We start from the raw sequence: 17,687 nt of genomic DNA on the forward strand, positions 1-17,687 counted from the left end.
CCCTTGAAGGATCCTCCACTGAGTGAAATCTTGGCAATCTTGTCATGGTTCACATCTGGCAGACATAGGTGGTGGCCACCCCTGTTCTCAGCCTGCATGATCCCCCACCTCTAGTCCAGTCCCATGACCTACATTGAGATACCATGTTAGTTTTAAAGTTATTGGCTCCCATGATCTCATCGGAAGTGACACCATTAGGATGTGGCTTTGTTGGAGTGGGTGTGGCATAATTGGAGGAAGTGTGTCTCTCATTGTGGGGGCAGGGTTTGCAGTGTCCTATGCTCAGGATACCACCCAGTGTCTCCATCGACTTCCTGGTGCATTCTGATCTAGACGTAGGACTTTCAGATACCTCTCCAGTACCATGTCTGCCTTCAGGCTGCCATGCTCCCCTGCCATGATGATAATGGACTGAACCTTTGAAACTAATTGAACCACTAATTGAATCTTCTCTCTCTCTCTCTCTCTCTCTCTCTCTCTCTCTCTCTCTCTCTTCTTTTTTGTTGTTGTTATTGTTTTTTGTTTTTTGAGACAGGGTTTCTCTGTGTAGCATTAGAGCCTGTCCTGGTACTCGCTCTGTAGCCTAGGCTGGCCTCGAACTCACAGAGATTTGCCTGCCTATGCCTCCCAAGTGCTGGGATTAAAGGCATGCACCATCACTACCTGGCTGAGTGTTTTCTTTATGGGTTGTCATGGTCAAGGCACACTGTTGTTTCACAGCAATAAAAGACCTAAGACAGATACCTTTACTGCTGCCCAAAGCCTTCCAGGCAGCAGAATTCTGGCAGCCCCTCATCCACTGAGTTCTGTCGCCAAGATTTTATCTACTTGAGAGGTCAGTCAAGGCCCCCTAAGCTGGTTCTCTCAGTTCCCTCCATCTGGAACCACTGGAACACCTGGGTATGCCCAGGATGTCCATGACTACCAAGCACGCTATGACAGATTCTGTCACCAACCCTAGCTGCCACCAGGTCTCCTGGGTCAGTTTTTCTTTTCTCTAGCACATTTCTTTGGATTCTGCTGCCTATACTGATTGTTCCATTCAGCTACCAGCAGTGGCAGGGGTCTCCCTCAAGGGACTGGTCAAATCTTGCTGAGATGGAGCCTTTTGGGATTCCAAACGAAGAAACCTTATCTTCCAAACTACCTCTTAGGGGCATCTAGTGACTCGGGGCTTCAGCCGATCCTCAGACCCACAGTAAACCTAGATATATAAACATATCCAGGTAGATTTCAGACAAATAAGACTAAACCAAGAAGAAAGATGGCATGAATTTCAGGAACCAAGGAACAAAACATGAGAATTAGGAAGAAAGTACAGTAGACAAATCTTCCTATCAAACAGCTGCGTGATCTAAGTTGGAAGAGAGGGATAAAGAGTTTGCAGTAATCATACAGAGCTACTGGCCTTAATTACACAGAGGTAAAGACGTTGGAACATTTGGCAACCAGCCACCTCTGATCAGCAAAAATCTATATATAGAAAAATACTAGCAAGCAAGTTGGCTGCATAGCCCATTTGGTAGAGTGCTTGCCTATTGTGCATGAACCTCTGGACTACACTCCTAATTGCTGGGGACTTGCTATGGTGGCGGCGGCGGGGGGTGTGTGTCTCAGGTTCAGGATGTATGGGTGCACAGAGAGGAGGAAGAGTTGAACATGAGCTGAGGGTGAACTGGGATGGCTGCCTGCAGTGTTTAAATAAAAAAGACTACCCTTTTTTTTGCCCCTTCTTTTTCTTTCCTATAATTACTCCGGCTTGCAAATAGATGGAGGGCTCTTAATTCTCTCACAGACCTCCCTCAGCAGGCCTTCTCACTAAAATAAAGGCCTTGCATTGTCTTAAGTTCTTCATTCCCTGTCTCTTTCCTTCTCAATGCTATTTCACCTGGCACTGCATAAAAACAGTTGGGTTAGGCAGGGACAGGTTAGCCTGAGCTACACGTGAATTTCAGGACAGCCAGGGCTATTTAGTGAGACTCATCTCAAAAACCAACTAGCCTACCAACCAACCATCCACGTAAACAAACTAGAAAGCGGCTGATGTTATGCCTAGATCGCAGAGTCCCCCAAAGACCGCCAACGAGTCCAAGTCCGTATGCAAATCAAAGACCTCTCGCTTGGACCCTCTGGGTGTCCAATGCAAGCATATGAACGGAGAGTGTCCAATCGGGGCAGGGTAGGAGGTGAGGGCATTTTCATGGTTCAAGACCCTGATTGACTGACATTTGTCTAGAGGTGTCTTGGCGAAGGGAATAGGAGCACAGGAGCGTGCTGGGCTCAAGGACATCTATCTGATGATCTTAGGCTTACCTAATGGTGGGGATATTTGGGATGTCAGATAGTTCCCCTCTGATGCTGGCCTGTCCCTGGGTGGTATCAGTTTATGACGTTTCCTGTAATTGGGTGCCGCCTGCCAGTAAATGGAAACTGAGACCTACTCCCTTAGCTGGTCACGCTAAACCTCTGTCTCCAAGGCAACGGAAAGCGTCCTGGGAGACGTACTGCGCAGACCAGGGTCACTAGGACTCCGCCCAGACGCACTTCCGGGCGCGACTTAGCGCTTCTGGCCTCCTCAGTGCCCACTCCCGCCGACCCCGTTCTCTCCCCATTTGCGGGGACGCGGGCTTTTCCAATTTCTTCTTTAGCCAAGCATAACTCCCACCGGCCATAGACGCCCCGGCCGTCAGCGCTACGCGAGGGGTCTCCGGGGAGCCGTCTGCCCCGCCTCCCAGCCCGAAGCATTCTGCGTCACGCGCGGGGCCCCCTGGGAGCCGTCTGCCCCGCCCCCAGTCCGGGAGCCGCAAACTACAGCTCCCGGCAGCCTGTGCGGCGGCCGGGGACCATAGTCGGGGGCTGTGGTGGGGCAGCCGGGTGGGCTGGTGCGGCATAGGCAGCCCTGCCAGGCGCTCTTGAGGGGCGGAGGACGGCGCGGTGCAGCCGGCGCCTCGGTGGCGAGCCGAGGATCGGCTGTCAGCCTCTGCGCTGCTCGGGGCCCGGTCTTCCAGGGCCGACGGGCACGGAAACTCAGGGCAAGTGGGGGGGCCGGGTCGGGCGTCCTCCCAGCGCCCGGGGTGGGTGGCATGGGGCCGAGGGGGCCTGATCAGCTTGACCGGTCTGTGGCTTGGGCGGGCGTCCCCGGCCCTTGCTTGCAGCAGGCTTTAGATTCTTCGCCCCTGGGCACAGCTCGTGCCCGGTGCGCGTTCTCGGTGCGTGGGGGTGATGCAGCGGGTCCCAGCCGCCGGACCCCTGGGAGCCTTTTTAAGACGAGCGGCGGCCTTTTTCCTTCTCGGGTGTTAACTGTGCACACCCCTGGCCACAGGGTTGGATCTCCGGGGGCTCTCACGGAAGGTCAGCCCAGAGGAGGCCAGTCCTAAATCTTCAAGCATCAGGGCTCCTGCCCGATTCTCAAGGCGGGTGGGGGACACTGGACCTCCAGACAGGTGAGCTCCTGATGACGGTGGCCTGACAGTTTGGGTCTAGTTCGTTCGCGTTGCAGATGCCCATCTGATGGTTATGTCAAGGCTTGTGTTTGTGTCTAAATGTACTTGAGTGGACTGGGCAGTGAGGAATCGTCCTTCCTGCCTCCTCTGGGTTCAGAACCAATGAGAAAAGCAGAGGTGACAGAAAGCCTCCAGATGAGCCAGCAGGCTTGGAGACAGAGCAAGGTTGGCTCTTTATAGTAGGTTTTCTATCTTCACATTCCTCTCTGGCCTGTTGCTTCTGATGCAACAAGTATCTGAATGTCATTCCCCCACCCAAGGTCAGCCCTAGGTAGCGTGGTGAACCCCAAGCTGCAGTGTACCTGGAGTTTAGCAGCCATGATACCCCTGAACCATAATGGATGTCTCCCAGCAGATGTCTTGATGCAGGGTAGATGCAGTTTCCTGGTCTCTGTGTCTTAGGTTGACATTCTTTGTTTGGTTCTACTGGCACCTAGGATGTCCACCTGTACCCAGTAGGAGCCTCTGTTGCACCAGTTTTTGCACACATTTTTCAGTCTAGCAGTGTCTCAGGCGCCACCAGAGGTGTAGGGAGATGAGTGTCATGTAACTTCATTTGAATAAAGGCAATTTGCTAACTTTCACAATAAACACGATTTAATTTTTTAATGGCTGTGTGGGGCTTTCCAATAAAGTATTCACATGATAAGGGACAGCGCCCCCCGCCCCACAGTTCTGATACTTCTGACCTGTTGAGGGATGTTCAATTCTGTCTGGGCATACATGATTTTAATTCTAGCACTTGAAAGGAATTCCAGGCCAGCCTGGACCACATAGTGAATTCCAGGCGAGCCAGGGATACTGGTGTAGGAGTTTTTTTTCTGTTTGTGTGTTGCTTTTATAGGATAATGAATAAAAAAAAACTGACTTGGGCCTAGTTGATGGGGTGGAGCTTAAGTAGTGGAGAAGACAGAAGTAAATTCTGGGGGAAAGAAAGCAGAGTGAGAGAGAACCGCCCTAGAGCTACCAGGGTCAGACATGCTGAATCTCTCCCGGCAAGTCATTACCACGTGGCGATACACAGATTAATAGAAATGGGTTAAATCAAGATGTGAGAGTTAGCCAATAAGAGGCTAGAACTAATGGGCCAAGCGGTGTTTTAATTAGTACAATTTCTATATGGTTATTTGGGGGCTAAGCTAGCCGGGCAGCTGGGATGAACAAGCGGGCCCTCCTTGCAAGAGAATACATTGTTTGAAAAGTGTGTTTCTTAAAAGATGGAACATTAGTAGCAACAGCAGTCCCAATGACCACTGCCTGGGCATGGTAGTAAATACTGTGTGTAAATCTGCCTCTAAAATGGTCTTTCCCCAGCCTGGTTCCCTGCCCCACCTGCTTGGTTTGCTGTGTCCCATGCTGACAATGGCAGCTAGTCTTCCACAGGAAGTTACGGTGGCTGAGAAAATTTGTGGCCCAGGAAGGAGCAACTAAATGCCTGGGATGCTGACTAGAGGCTTCTGTGTGTTCTAAGGTGAGTTCTGGTTCTGCCGAAGCATGTTTGTTAACCAAGCCCTCATGCTCTGACACCCCCCACTGTAATGTAAATATGTATAGCAACAGTTCTAGGGATGTTTAGCTACTTGCCAGGGACATGACTATGTCCGATGGCAAAGCCAAGTATTTCGGGCAAAGGCAACAGTCAGTTGACCCTAGGTAAATTTCCTACTGAGATGGTGGTACCCGTAACACATTGGGGTTTTCAGCATCCTGAATAATGACGTCTATCAGAGTTTGGTGACATTTAATGTGTATTTAAAAGAAAAGGTTTTTTTGTATGCCTGGACTTCAGTGGTTGCAGCTCTTCGACTGTACTTCTTCTGGGGCTGTACTAAGTGGAGCTCCAGACAATGCTTTCAGACCCTAGATCCTCTCCACACATACAAGGCCAAGGTTCCTGCAAGGCTTCTGCACTCTTTGGGAGCTTTCAGGACACATAGGGTGCACAGTACTGCCCCTTGTCATGAGCCTGGTCAGTTAGGGCAGGCAGATGAAAGATTTGAGGCAGAGGATTTCTCAGTGGGAAAGGGCTGGCTATGGTAGTGGTTGAGGGGTTGTGGTAGGGGTATCAGTCAGGGTTCTCAAGACAAACACAACTGACAGAATAAATGAGAGGGGGGGGGGAGAGGGAGAGAGAGAGGGAGAGAGGAAGAGAGAGAGAGAGAGAGAGAGAGAGAGAGAGAGAGAGAGAGAGAGAGAACCTTACAGGCTGTGCTCTAGCTTTACAGCAATGATTTTCTCCTAACAGAAAGTCCAAGAATCCAGTAGTTGTTCTGTCCACGAGGCTGGATGTCTCAGCTGGTGTCCAGTATATGTTGAAATCATGAAGAAGTGGGCTCTAATACTGGTGAATTGATTATCAAGGGCAGGTAGGCAAGAGGCATGGCTTTGTAAAGGTGGATCTTCCCGGCTCAGAAGATTCAGATTAAAAATGGGTCTTCCCACTTCAAATGATTTAACTAAGAAAATCCCTCATAGGTGTGCCCAGCTGCTTGGGTTTTAGTGAATTCCAGGGGTCGTCAAGTTGATACCAGGATTAGCTATCGCTGCAGGGGAAGATCAAGAAAAGGGCAGTGGGAGTAAGTTCCCTGGAGGATGCATGGATCCCAGAGGAGGTGGCTGTCCATCTTCAAGACAGGCCTCCAGTCCTGCCTTTCTTCAGGGGTTTCTCTCTCCAGGGACCCTGGGCATAGACTCTCCTGAGGTTTGCAGAATGGCTAGCGTGAGCATAAGGTACCGTTCAGGCATGCAGGCCTCTTCGTGGGCTTGTCCAGAGGTTTGGTACAGTAGATTCATCATTCTCTGGCCTGGTGCTGTACCCAGGATGCTAGAGGCCAGCTTCCCTCTTGACTCTGCCCTGGGCCTTGTAGTGCTTGGTCGATGGCCTAGTAAGCTCAAGGGATGAGACCTTTGTCAGAAAATTGGACTCTGAAGTTGACTCGCCCCCCTCCCCCCACACACACTCTCTGTTAATCATGAGGTAGACAGGCCCCTTCACTGTGGTCAGGGGCCTGTGCCATCCAAAGAGGGAGGCCTCCTAGATGGATGAAAACAAGACCTGAGTCCAAACTGGAAACCTTCCTGTAGTCTGTCTAGATCTTGTCTCTGTCATCTTACTTTGTTCTGTGTCAGCCACCCACCCGTCCATGAACTCCTGGTGAACTTCTCTGTTCTGATAGGGGTATCACAGGCTAAGGAACGGGATGCTAATGGTAGGTTGGTAATAGAGACCAGGCAGGGGTGCCTGGAGAGAGAAGGGAGAGAAAGCCACTGGGTCTTCTAACAGTTCCATAGAATGCTGTATCCAGCTGTTTTTGTGTATGACAGGAACCCTGTCTCCTGTAATACAATACAATACAATACAATACAATACAATACAATACAATACATACAATAACTATGTTTGGAGGGGACATTCCCAGAGACCCAGCTCAGGTAAGGAGACCCCAGTCAGATAATACCTTGAAAGATGAGGGGGAGAGCGCAGCCTCCAAAGCAAAGACCGTAAGACCTCCAGGGTACAGGTAGTGGGGGGGTGAACATAGGCTTCCAGTTTGCACGTACCACCAGTATTGGGCGCTCTTAGTGTTCACGTGGCCCAGTGATAGAGGGAAGCCTATGAGAGCAGCTGTGTATTGACTCTCGTCTATGGCCCACAGTTTTGCTCCTGCAGGGCAGTCTTAGGCATTGAGGTACTGGTTCTGGGCAGAAAGCCCTCTCTCTGTTCTATCTGGTTGTGTTCTGATTTTGCTGGCCTGCTCTTGAGACTGGAAGTGCACTGGCCAGGGATGAGGAGAGCTTGCTTAACCAGGCATGATGGTGATGTCGATGCTGGTCAATGAAGACCAGTGACAGTCGGGAGTGCCTGGTTGCATTCCTGCTACTCCATATGGAGTACCCTCCACCTGAGCTCTATAACCTCTGTCCATTCTCCTGAAGACAGGGGCACACGGGCTATGCTTGTTGGTATGTTTGAAGCCCACCCTACTCCATGTCTGTAAAAGGTTCAGTATCAAGTCCAGCCATTATCCTGTAGATCATCTGTGGCTGAAAGGCTAGTCTCAGAAACAGAGGCATGCCTCACAGCTCTAGAGTGACCACAGGAGGACCCTCCTCCTCTTCCTCCTCCTCCTCCTTTCTTCCCTCTCTCTTTTGAGATAAGGTCTTGCTGCGTTGCCCTGAGCAGACTTGTATTTGAGAGCCTATTGTCTCAGCCTCACAAATGCAAGAATTACAAGTGTGCACCTCCATGCCTGGTTTGACTTTTCTACCCTTTTATTGCAGTGCTGGCCAGGTCCAGGGGATGGCTGTCAGGGATTCCCCTGCTATCAAAGCTACCAGTTGAATCTGTCTGCCTACTTTTGTTGAGAGTCTAAGACTCTCTTATAGCAAGCCTTGATCTGGCTAAACAGGTCTTCCTAGCTGTGATGAACTCTGCTGACAGGAAGGAAGGTTTATCTAGTTCCAGTGTGGATCAGCATCCTGGCAGAGGCAGAGCCTTGGTCTCTGAAGAACGGTCCCACCACTGTGCCCAAGGCCACTGTCAGTCTCCCCTTGCCTCAGTCCTGTGTACAAAGGAGGTCTCTGGATAGAGGATGCTGGGGGTGATGGAGAGGCCTAGCTTAGGAGTGCTTACGTTCTTAGGAGAGAATCTGAACGGACAGCAAGGGCCTAGGAGATGGCCAAGCTAGGAGCTTTGAAGATCACGTAGTAAGGAGTTGTTTGGCTAGGGAAGGGGGCTTCCCTCTAGGATAGCCCCCAGTAGTACAGCCATGGCCATTATAAGGGAGGGGCAGTGGACCCTTGTTCTTTGTCTTGTACCTGAGCCACTCAAAGTGAGGCACCACTTGATGTCTGACTTGCAGTGAGGATGCAGTGTTTGGGTGTATGGGACCTGGGCCATTTGGGCCATCAAAACCACAGAATTTGTGGTTATTATAGGAGCCAAGTGCAAGCTCTCTCTACTCTCCTTACTTTTTTGTGTCTCACCCATCCTAGCTATTCAGTCATTGCTGATTCTGGCAAGGCTGGGTCTAACTAGACGCGGTTAGTTAGACTAACCGTGTGGCAGCGAAAGGACTTGGTGGCTGTCCTCCAAAACTTTTGGGACTAAAGTGCCTGATCAAAGGGAGTTGTATAGAGACAGGTAACAATGCAGGAGGTATGTTATACAGACCGTAGAGGAGCAGAGCCAGCTGCCATGACTAGCTGACCACAGATCCCCCTAGTCTGGGGCTCACCAGTGCCAGTTTTGAACATTCTCACCAAGAGGCCTCTTTGTGGGTTTTTCTTCCTGTAGACAGAGGAAGAAGGTGGGATTTACCCTGGCACCAGGCCCTGTTGCCCCATCTTAGCAGGCACTCTAGAGTTCATGGAGAGGAGTGAGCCAAACAGAAGACAGACAAGGTCCTTGGAAGGATGAGGGGATCCCCTGGTGCACAGAGCCCAGCTGTGTAGGAAGGATCTTCATAGTCTCTGAGCCAGGTGAACTGCCTGTTTTTGCTGTGGTCCTCGCAGTCCTGGGCCTGTGTACAGGAATAAGAATTGCAAAAGGGACCTGGAGCTGACGCAGAGGTTAGGAATGCCGCCTGCCCTTTCAGAAGACCCCCAGACTCAATCCCTAGCATCCACATGATGACTCTCAGTCACTAACTCCAGCCACAAGGACTCTCACGCCCTCTTTTGGCCTCTCCTGGCACTGCACCCATGTGGTGTAGATAAATGCAGCAAAACACTCATACACATAAAATAATAAAATCTTAAAAAATCTGTACAAGGCTATGCTGGCCGGGAGACTCATGCTCCTGAGAATACGGTGAGATGTGGACCCAGAGTCTGTGTGTAGTAGTTCCCCGTGCACAACATGATTGAGTGATGCTGGATTATTTTCCTGTGCTTGGCTCTGGAACAGCCTGTGGTGCTCAGACCACTACCATCAGCTCCAGATACTCAGTCTTCAGCCGATGTATGTGGCCAGGCAGGGCTACTGGTCTTCCTTACTGCCCACCTGTGGCTTCATGGTGGAGAGTGGAGAATGCTTCTTGAACTGGACAGGCCAGGAGACTGTCAGTCTGGGGAAAGACAGGGGTCCTGGAAGAGGGCCCAGGCAGAAGACTGGTGTGTGCTGTCTTCCTCTTGTTGCTCACTTAGCAATCTGACCTCTGTTCCATGACTGAGTAGGGCCATTGAGCCCCAGCTGGAGCTGACAGGACCCTGTAATAAGTCTTCAGCTGCACCCAGATTAAGTGAAGCCTGCGCATGTGTCCTGGACCAGGACTGTGGTGTTCATTCTAAGCAGTCCCCTGCTTCAGGGCCTGTGCTTAAATAAGATGAGAAATGACGGCTTGTCATAGTGCAGGCATCCCTGTCAGAGTCTGTCCGTCTTCCTTCCTGCCTGCCTGCCTGCCTTCCTTCCTTCCTTTCTTTTTTGTTTTTGTTTTGTTTTTTGTTTTCAAGGCAGGGCTTCTCTGTGTAGCTTATGCCTGTCCTGTAACTTGCTCTGTAGACCAGGCTGGCCTTGAACTCACAGAGATCCACCTGCCTCTGCCTCCCTGGGATTAAAGTGCTGGGATTAAAGGCAGTACCACCACCACTGAACTAGAGACAGTCCCTAAAATGTTATGTGACTTTACTGCCCTATCCTTTGAGCAGAGAATCTTGTCTTACCCATTCCCAGCTTGTCTGGCATTTTCATATACACTTGAGGTAGTTCTCTGTGGATTGTGAATACTGCAAGCATCTTCTCTCACGTGGTTATATGTCCAGTTACTTTATGGTATCAACTACAGTTCTTTAATTTAGTCCCACATATCACTGAGCTGCACAGAAAAGTAGTCTTTGCTTCTTTTTTTATTTTAAAGATTTACTTATTATGTGTACAGTGTTCTGCCTGCATATATGCCTTCAGGCTAGAAGAAGGCACCGGATTTTATTTTAGACAGTTGTGAGCCACCATGTGGTGCTGGGAATTGCTCAGGACCTCTGAAAGTGCAGCCAGTGCTCCCAGCCTCTGAGCCATTTCTCCAGCCCAGTCTTTGCTTCTTAAAGTGGATGGCCTATTTATTTTGATTTTTTGATACAGGGTTTCTCTGTGTTAACAGTCCTGGCTGTCCTGGAACTTGCTTTGTCCTTGAACTCACTGAGATCCGCCTGCATCTGCCTCCCAGGTACTGGGATTAAAGTTATGTGCCACCACCATCTAGTTTATTAGCTTTATTTTTAATTAATTAAACAATTTTTGAGACAGGGTTTCTCTGTGTAGTCCTGACTGTCCTGGAACTTGTTATGTAGGCTGGACTGGCCTTGAAACTCATAGGGATTCACTGCCTCTGCTTCTGGAATTAAAGGTGTATGCCACCATGCCTGGTAGTTAATTTTATCTTTATAGACAGGTTCTCACTATGTAGCTTTAACTCACTGTGTAGACCCGGCTGGTCTTAACTCACAAAGATCCTCCTGCCTCTGCCTCCTGAGTGCTGGAGTTAAATTGTACACTGGTCCACCCCTAGCTTTAAAGTTACTTATGCTGATGGAGCATCACGCAGAGACTTTTGGGAACAGACCCACTAGCTGTGGCCACGGTGCCAGGTTCAGTCTCTGATCCTTTGTGCCTGTCCACTTACGATGTTCCCAACTTCTGCTCCTTCCTTTCAGGCAGTGGTGACTCCCAGAGTCACCGTGGTGGGCGTGTCCTGTGATTAGCCTGGCGTATGACATTTTGACACAGACTGAGCGTGCTCTCTGTTACAGGTTCCTGAACAGCCCCACTCACCATGGACCTGGACCCCCACGCAGGTGTGCAGGTGGGCATGCGTGTGGTACGCGGAGTAGACTGGAAGTGGGGCCAGCAGGATGGCGGTGAGGGCGGTGTGGGCACCGTGGTGGAGCTTGGCCGCCATGGCAGCCCCTCGACCCCCGACCGTACAGTTGTCGTCCAGTGGGACCAGGGCACACGTACCAACTATCGAGCTGGCTACCAAGGTGCCCACGACCTGCTGCTCTACGACAACGCCCAAATTGGTGTGTGGTGATGCCCGGCTGTGGGTGGGGCTGGCCTGGTGACTGGAGACCCAGCAGGTCCTCACTTACCTCACCCTGCACCTAGGTATCCGTCACCCCAATATCATCTGTGACTGCTGCAAGAAACACGGGCTTCGCGGCATGCGTTGGAAGTGCCGCGTCTGCTTTGACTATGACCTCTGTACGCAGTGCTACATGCACAACAAACACGACCTCACCCACGCCTTCGAGCGCTACGAGACATCCCACTCACGCCCGTGAGTCCCCTAGGCCACAGCCCACCTCCCTGAGGCCTTCTGAGTGGTGCTTTTGACATCGAGCCAGGCCCTGGCCTCTGGCTGAGTTACTTCCAAAAAGTACCCTAGCGAGCCCACCCTGCAGTTTCCTGGGAAAATAGCCAGGGTCAAGTGATTCTCCAGCTCTGAGAATGACATGCCTCCATTCCTCATTGAGGGCCTCCTCCAGGCACATGGTGAAGTGGGTGCTGTGGATGGGGCTTCCCCATACCTCGCTCTTAAAGCCAGGCAGGCAGACTCCAGTACAGCTGCAGCCTAAAGCACTGAAGGTGGCCTCTGTGTTACCCACGTAAATAGCAGTGGCTGTTGAAACCTACAGCGCCCCCTGGTGGGGCCAGGCCTGGCAAGGAGGCTTGCCAGTGGGCAGCTCACCCTAGGTGCCAGGCCGTAGGTCCAGCCGGGAGTGGCCCTGGCCTGATGCAGAGAGATAAGGAGGGAAGACTTGGGAAGGCACTCGGGTCCCACCCTTTATTCTCTGTGTCTCCTGATCGTTGCTGTGTGGAGAGCAGTGTAGTAGAGTTCTGGCCAGCATGAGGTCAGGGCGGCCGTCTGTGCTGGTGACCAGATAAGCGCTTTCATTCCTCTGGGCCGGGCCCTGCCCCTGCTTGCCTTAAAAGCTGCAGACATGGACTGATCACATAGACTGCTCCGAGAGTCCCCTTAGGTCCCTTCCCAGCCTGGTACTAGTGAAGGCATCTGAACCCAGAGACACTGAATAGCTTGTTCCCTTTCCCAAAGTGTGGAGGCCGACTGGGAAGGCCATTCAAGGACAGCAGTTTAGTCGGGATCCAGAATACCTGTTCTACAGACCTTTTAGGATAGAGGGACAGGGTGGCCGGTGCAAGATCTGGCCATCATATCACTCTTCATGGCTCAGGATTCATTCTCTTGCAGGGTCTCACTGAGTCCCCGACAGGGCCTCCCTCGAATCCCACTAAGGGGCATCTTTCAGGGAGCAAAAGTGGTCCGAGGTCCCGACTGGGAGTGGGGCTCCCAAGACGGTGAGTGTTGGCCAGAGAAAGACAGGGAGGCGAAACTGGTGATGGCTCAGCCATGAGGCACTTTTGCCTGCTGGTGTACGTCCTGTCTTCCCAGGCGGGGAAGGGAAGACAGGCCGCGTGGTGGACATTCGTGGCTGGGATGTGGAGACAGGCCGAAGTGTGGCTAGCGTGACGTGGGCAGATGGGACCACCAACGTGTACCGCGTGGGCCACAAGGGCAAGGTGGACCTCAAGTGTGTTGGGGAGGCAGCTGGCGGCTTTTACTACAAGGAGCACCTCCCGAAGCTCGGTATGGTGCTGGCCATGTCACCAGCTGCCCTCCTGCCCCGGCTGTACCCATATTACCCTGTCCTGTCCTGACGGGGGTGGGGGGCAGGTTGCTTCCTGAGACCTAGCCTGCCACCCTCCCCCAGGCAAACCGGCAGAGCTGCAGCGCAGGGTGAGTGTCGATGGCCAGCCCTTCCAGCGTGGAGACAAGGTCAAGTGTCTGCTGGACACAGATGTCCTAAGGGACATGCAAGAAGGCCACGGTGGCTGGAACCCTAGGATGGCGGAGGTGAGCCATCTCTTCTGCTGAGTCCCCATGTACCCTCCTCCCCGAGTCCTTTGGACCCCATCCCTCTTCCTGCCCCGAGAGTCCAGCCTGACCCAGCCATAGCCTCCGTGACCCGCCACAGTTTATCGGACAGATGGGCACCGTGCACCGCATCACAGACCGTGGGGACGTGCGTGTGCAGTTCAACCACGAGACCCGCTGGACCTTCCACCCTGGGGCTCTCACCAAGGTGCCTAGGGGGCTGGGCTGAGCCCCACTTACTGCTTCTCTAACTCCTTCCATGTGCCGGTTCAGTCTTGGGAATGCTTAGGCAGGACTAGGGCACCAGCCTTCCAATTAAGACTGTGACCCGCGGGAAGGGGAGGGCCTGGTGGGTGGAGGTAAGGTAAGCCAGGAAGGGAACCAGTGTGAAGCACACAGAAGAGTGAAGTACTGACATCTTAGACTAGAACCCCTGGGCCAGGGTCTCTGTCCTGAGAACAAAAGGAAGGTACTGTTGTAGGCTAGAGGTGGAGGTTTGCCAAAGGAGACCAGGTTGGGTAGATTCTGTGAAAGCTGTTTGGAAACCTGGACTGTGAGCCAGATAGGTGGGGCTGTCCAGGCAGGGACACAGAGTAGGGCAGAGGGTGCATTTACCTGAACCCAAAGGAGAATTCTTCAGGACAGGCAACGTTTATGCTTTCGCTCTGTACACAAATGCATAGGTCATAGGCATAGATTCCCCGCAGGACCCCCCCTCCCCAAACAGGCCTTACTCTCCCTCCTGGCCCTGTCCCTGCTGCCCTGGAAACAGGTCTAGGCCTTCACATATCTCTAGAGCTGGCTTTGGTCTGGTCTGCTGCTACCCCCTGCCCTGTGGCTCAGGCTGGCCACCCAGGGCTGATTTGGTCACTTGAGCCCCTTGACCAGCCAGGCCATTTGGTTGTACTTGAGGCAGGAATTGGGGTCAAGGTTAGATCTGCTTGCCCTCTGGAGCAGGAGGCGCCCTCTTGCATGATCCTGAGTAGACAGAAGTAGCGGGGGGAATCCCCTTACCTGCTTCTCTGTCATTTAGCACAACAGCTTCTGGGTGGGTGATGTGGTCCGGGTCATCGATGACCTTGACACTGTGAAGCGACTCCAGGCTGGACATGGCGAATGGACAGATGACATGGCTCCTGTGAGTCTTACCATCTGCTGTCACCACGTTTGTCCGCCCCCCCCCCCCCGCTGTCTGTTCCACTTCCAACCTGTTGTGACCCCCCACCTCTCCCCAGGCCCTGGGTCGCGTGGGGAAAGTGCTGAAGGTGTTTGGAGACGGAAACTTGCGTGTGGCGGTCGGCGGTCAACGGTGGACCTTTAGCCCATCGTGCCTAGTGGCCTACCGGCCCGAGGAAGACACCAACTTGGACGTGGCTGAGCGTGCCAGAGAGAACAGAAGTGCGGCATCAGCCTCAGTGGCCGGTGGGAGGAAGGGCAGCCCCCGGCCGGCACTTACCTCAACCCTGCCCCCAGGCTCACTGAGTGTGGCCCTGGACAAGCTTCGGACCCAGAAGAGTGATCCAGAGCATCCAGGGAGGCTGGTAGTAGAGGCTGCACTGGGAAACGTAGCCCGGGCTCTGGATGTACTGCGAAGGCACCCGGAGCAGGCAAGCTTCCACCGCACCCTTTGGATAGCCAGCGGGGACAGGGCCTAGAATTCACGTGTTGGCTTTCCGCACAGGTGGACATCAAGAACCAGGGCAGGACCGCCCTACAGGTGGCTGCTTACTTGGGCCAGGTAGAGCTGGTGCAGCTGCTGCTGCAGGCAAGGGCAAGTGTGGACCTGCTGGACGATGAGGGCAACACTGCGCTCCACTACGCAGCTCTGGGGTGAGGCCTGGGCAGGCTGGTGGGTGGGTCCTCTTGGGAATGAACGTTAGAGCCAGTGTGCATAACAGACTGTCCCCAAATCCTCCCATTTCTTCCCGTAGGAACCAGCCTGAGGCCACAAGGGTGCTCCTGAGTGCAGGATGTGGGGTTGATGCTCGAAATGGCACACGCAGCACAGCCCTCCACGTGGCTGTGCAGAGGGGCTTCCTAGAGGTGGTAAAGACCTTGTGTGAGCGTGGTTGTGATGTCAACTTGCCGGTGAGTGAGAGTCCCTGGACCCTCTGCCGCTAACCAGCCCTAGGTCAAGGAAGCAACTTGACCTTGGACAAAGGCAACCGTGTGTGACCAGCCCCGTCTGTTTCAGGATGCCCACGCGGACACGCCCCTGCATTCTGCCATCTCTGCAGGTGCTGGTGCCAGCAGCATTGTTGAAGTCCTCACCGAGGTGCCTGGCATCGATGTCACTGCTACCAATAGCCAGGGCTTTACATTGCTGCACCATGCGTCCCTCAAGGGCCATGTGCTGTGAGTGTGGAGTTGGTCGTATCACTGTCCTGCAGCCTTCTGACCCACTGCCAGGCTATCCCAATTGAGGGCACTCAGGTCTGTAGAAGACCTTGGGCAGCTCTTCTTGTTCCTACAGGGCAGTCAGAAAGATTCTGGCACGGGCACGGCAGCTGGTGGATGCCAAGAAGGAGGATGGCTTTACTGCATTGCACCTGGCAGCTCTGAATGACCACCGTGAGGTGGCGCAGGTCCTAATCCGAGAGGTGGGTGCAGAGGACCCTGGGCCACCCACAGGCCAGGAACCAGACCCGGTGGGGTCTGGAAACTGAGCCCGTGCCCCCCCCCCCCTTCCCCAGGGCCGTTGCGATGTGAACGTGCGCAACCGGAAGCTTCAGTCTCCGCTGCATCTGGCTGTGCAGCAGGCCCACGTGGGGCTGGTCCCGCTGCTGGTGGATGCTGGCTGTAGCGTCAACACTGAGGATGAGGAGGGAGACACAGCCCTGCACGTCGCCCTGCAGCGGCACCAGCTGTTGCCCTTGGTGTCTGACAGGGCTGGGGGGGACCCAGGGCCCTTGCAGCTGCTGTCGAGGGTGAGGGGCTAGAAAGGAGGGTCTGGGTGATTTTTCACTTCCCACTGTGCTCTAGGGAACCAGGATTTCTGGACAGTGGGGCAATTTGGAGGACTTCAGTTTCAGGATCTATAATCTAGGCCAATCTTGGAAAAGGGTTGGGGTCTGGTTGGGATGAGAGGATGAAGGGTCTCAGAGTTTCTACACCTACCCAGCGAAGGGTACTTTTGGAGCCTGTCCTCTCCACTCTTGCTAGAACCAGAAGCCTTAGCCCAGAAAGGGGTGTGTGTGTTCAGATTTCTGGGTCAGCCTGGGGCCAGCAGAGGCTTTCCTCAAGTCCGTGTGGGTGTCCACCCTTATCTGTACGTTCTGCCACTCAGCTACAGGCCTCAGGCCTCCCAGGCAGCACAGAGTTGACCGTAGGCGCAGCAGTGGCCTGCTTCTTGGCACTGGAGGGTGCTGACGTGAGCTACGCAAACCACCGTGGCAGGAGCCCACTGGACCTGGCCACGGAAGGCCGAGTGCTCAAGGCTTTGCAGGGCTGTGCCCAGCGCTTCCGGTGAGCCCAAAATGGGGGTGTGGAGGGGGGGCACTGCTAAGGCCACCGGGTCCTTTCAAGCCCCCTCCTCCAACTGCAGGGAGCGACAGGCAGGTGGCGGTGGGGGTGTGCCCCCGGGCCCCCGGCACGTGCTGAGCACCCCTAACACCGTGACGAACCTGCATGTGTCTGGCACGGCAGGGCCAGAAGCTGCCGAGTGCTTGGTGTGCTCGGAGCTGGCACTGCTGGTTCTGTTCTCGCCGTGTCAGCATCGCACCGTGTGTGAGGGTGAGTGCAGGTTGTGGAGGCCCTGGGTGGCCCGGCTGCCTCTTCCGGCCCCACTAACTGTAAGCTGCCCCTGCTGGCAGAGTGCGCTAGGAGGATGAAGAAGTGCATCAGGTGCCAGGTGGCCATCAGCAAGAAGCTGCGCCCAGGTGTGTGGGAGGGGCTTGGAGCAGGCTCTCCTTGCCCAACCCAATCTTCACACCTGCTGTGGCTGACGCCCACTCACTTCACCCCACAGATGGCTCAGAGGTGGTAAACACCATCCAGGTACCCGGTCCTCCTCGGCAGCTGGTGGAGGAGCTCCAGAGCCGCTACCGGCAGATGGAGGAGCGCATCACCTGCCCCATCTGCATCGACAGCCACATCCGCCTAGTGTTCCAGTGCGGCCACGGAGCATGCGCGCCCTGTGGCGCCGCGCTCACCGCCTGCCCCATCTGCCGCCAGCCCATCCGCGACCGCATTCAGATCTTCGTGTGAGAGCATTCAGCACACCGTGGCCGATCCCAGACCCTTCTACAAAACACGTGTATTTTATAAAAACATTCTCGGACTTTGCTGCCTGCTC

General features: G+C 53.7%; 1 protein-coding gene across 10 annotated transcripts; it reads left to right on the plus strand.

Annotated features, from left to right (window-relative positions):
• Positions 1-2,802: 2,802 nt before the first annotated feature.
• On the plus strand, positions 2,803-17,673 carry Mib2 (MIB E3 ubiquitin protein ligase 2). Of its 10 annotated transcripts, none has more exons than XM_048416997.3 (21): positions 2,803-3,032; positions 3,323-3,443; positions 4,818-4,974; positions 5,749-5,869; positions 11,250-11,519; positions 11,605-11,776; positions 12,710-12,816; positions 12,911-13,105; positions 13,230-13,372; positions 13,494-13,601; positions 14,427-14,531; positions 14,629-15,000; positions 15,075-15,223; positions 15,325-15,481; positions 15,588-15,748; positions 15,867-15,993; positions 16,087-16,320; positions 16,680-16,858; positions 16,938-17,125; positions 17,206-17,271; positions 17,361-17,673. In XM_048416997.3, exons 5-21 carry the CDS (start codon positions 11,273-11,275, stop codon positions 17,597-17,599), a joined length of 2,949 nt encoding a protein of 982 aa, XP_048272954.1. In that variant the 5' UTR covers positions 2,803-3,032; positions 3,323-3,443; positions 4,818-4,974; positions 5,749-5,869; positions 11,250-11,272; the 3' UTR covers positions 17,600-17,673. The 10 variants fall into 10 exon arrangements, 9 of the variants coding, with proteins under 9 accessions (XP_048272954.1, XP_085546317.1, XP_048272948.1 ...); XM_085690191.2 differs by lacking the exon at positions 5,749-5,869 and adding an exon at positions 10,582-10,666; XM_048417016.3 differs by lacking the exon at positions 5,749-5,869 and having other exon boundaries at positions 2,804-3,032; positions 14,629-14,791; positions 14,867-15,000.
• The last annotated feature ends 14 nt before the right edge of the window (positions 17,674-17,687 follow it).

The sequence above is a fragment of the Myodes glareolus genome, chromosome 6, assembly GCF_982192425.1.
Source record: "Myodes glareolus chromosome 6, mMyoGla1.1, whole genome shotgun sequence".
NCBI classification, from domain to species: Eukaryota; Metazoa; Chordata; class Mammalia; order Rodentia; family Cricetidae; genus Myodes; species Myodes glareolus.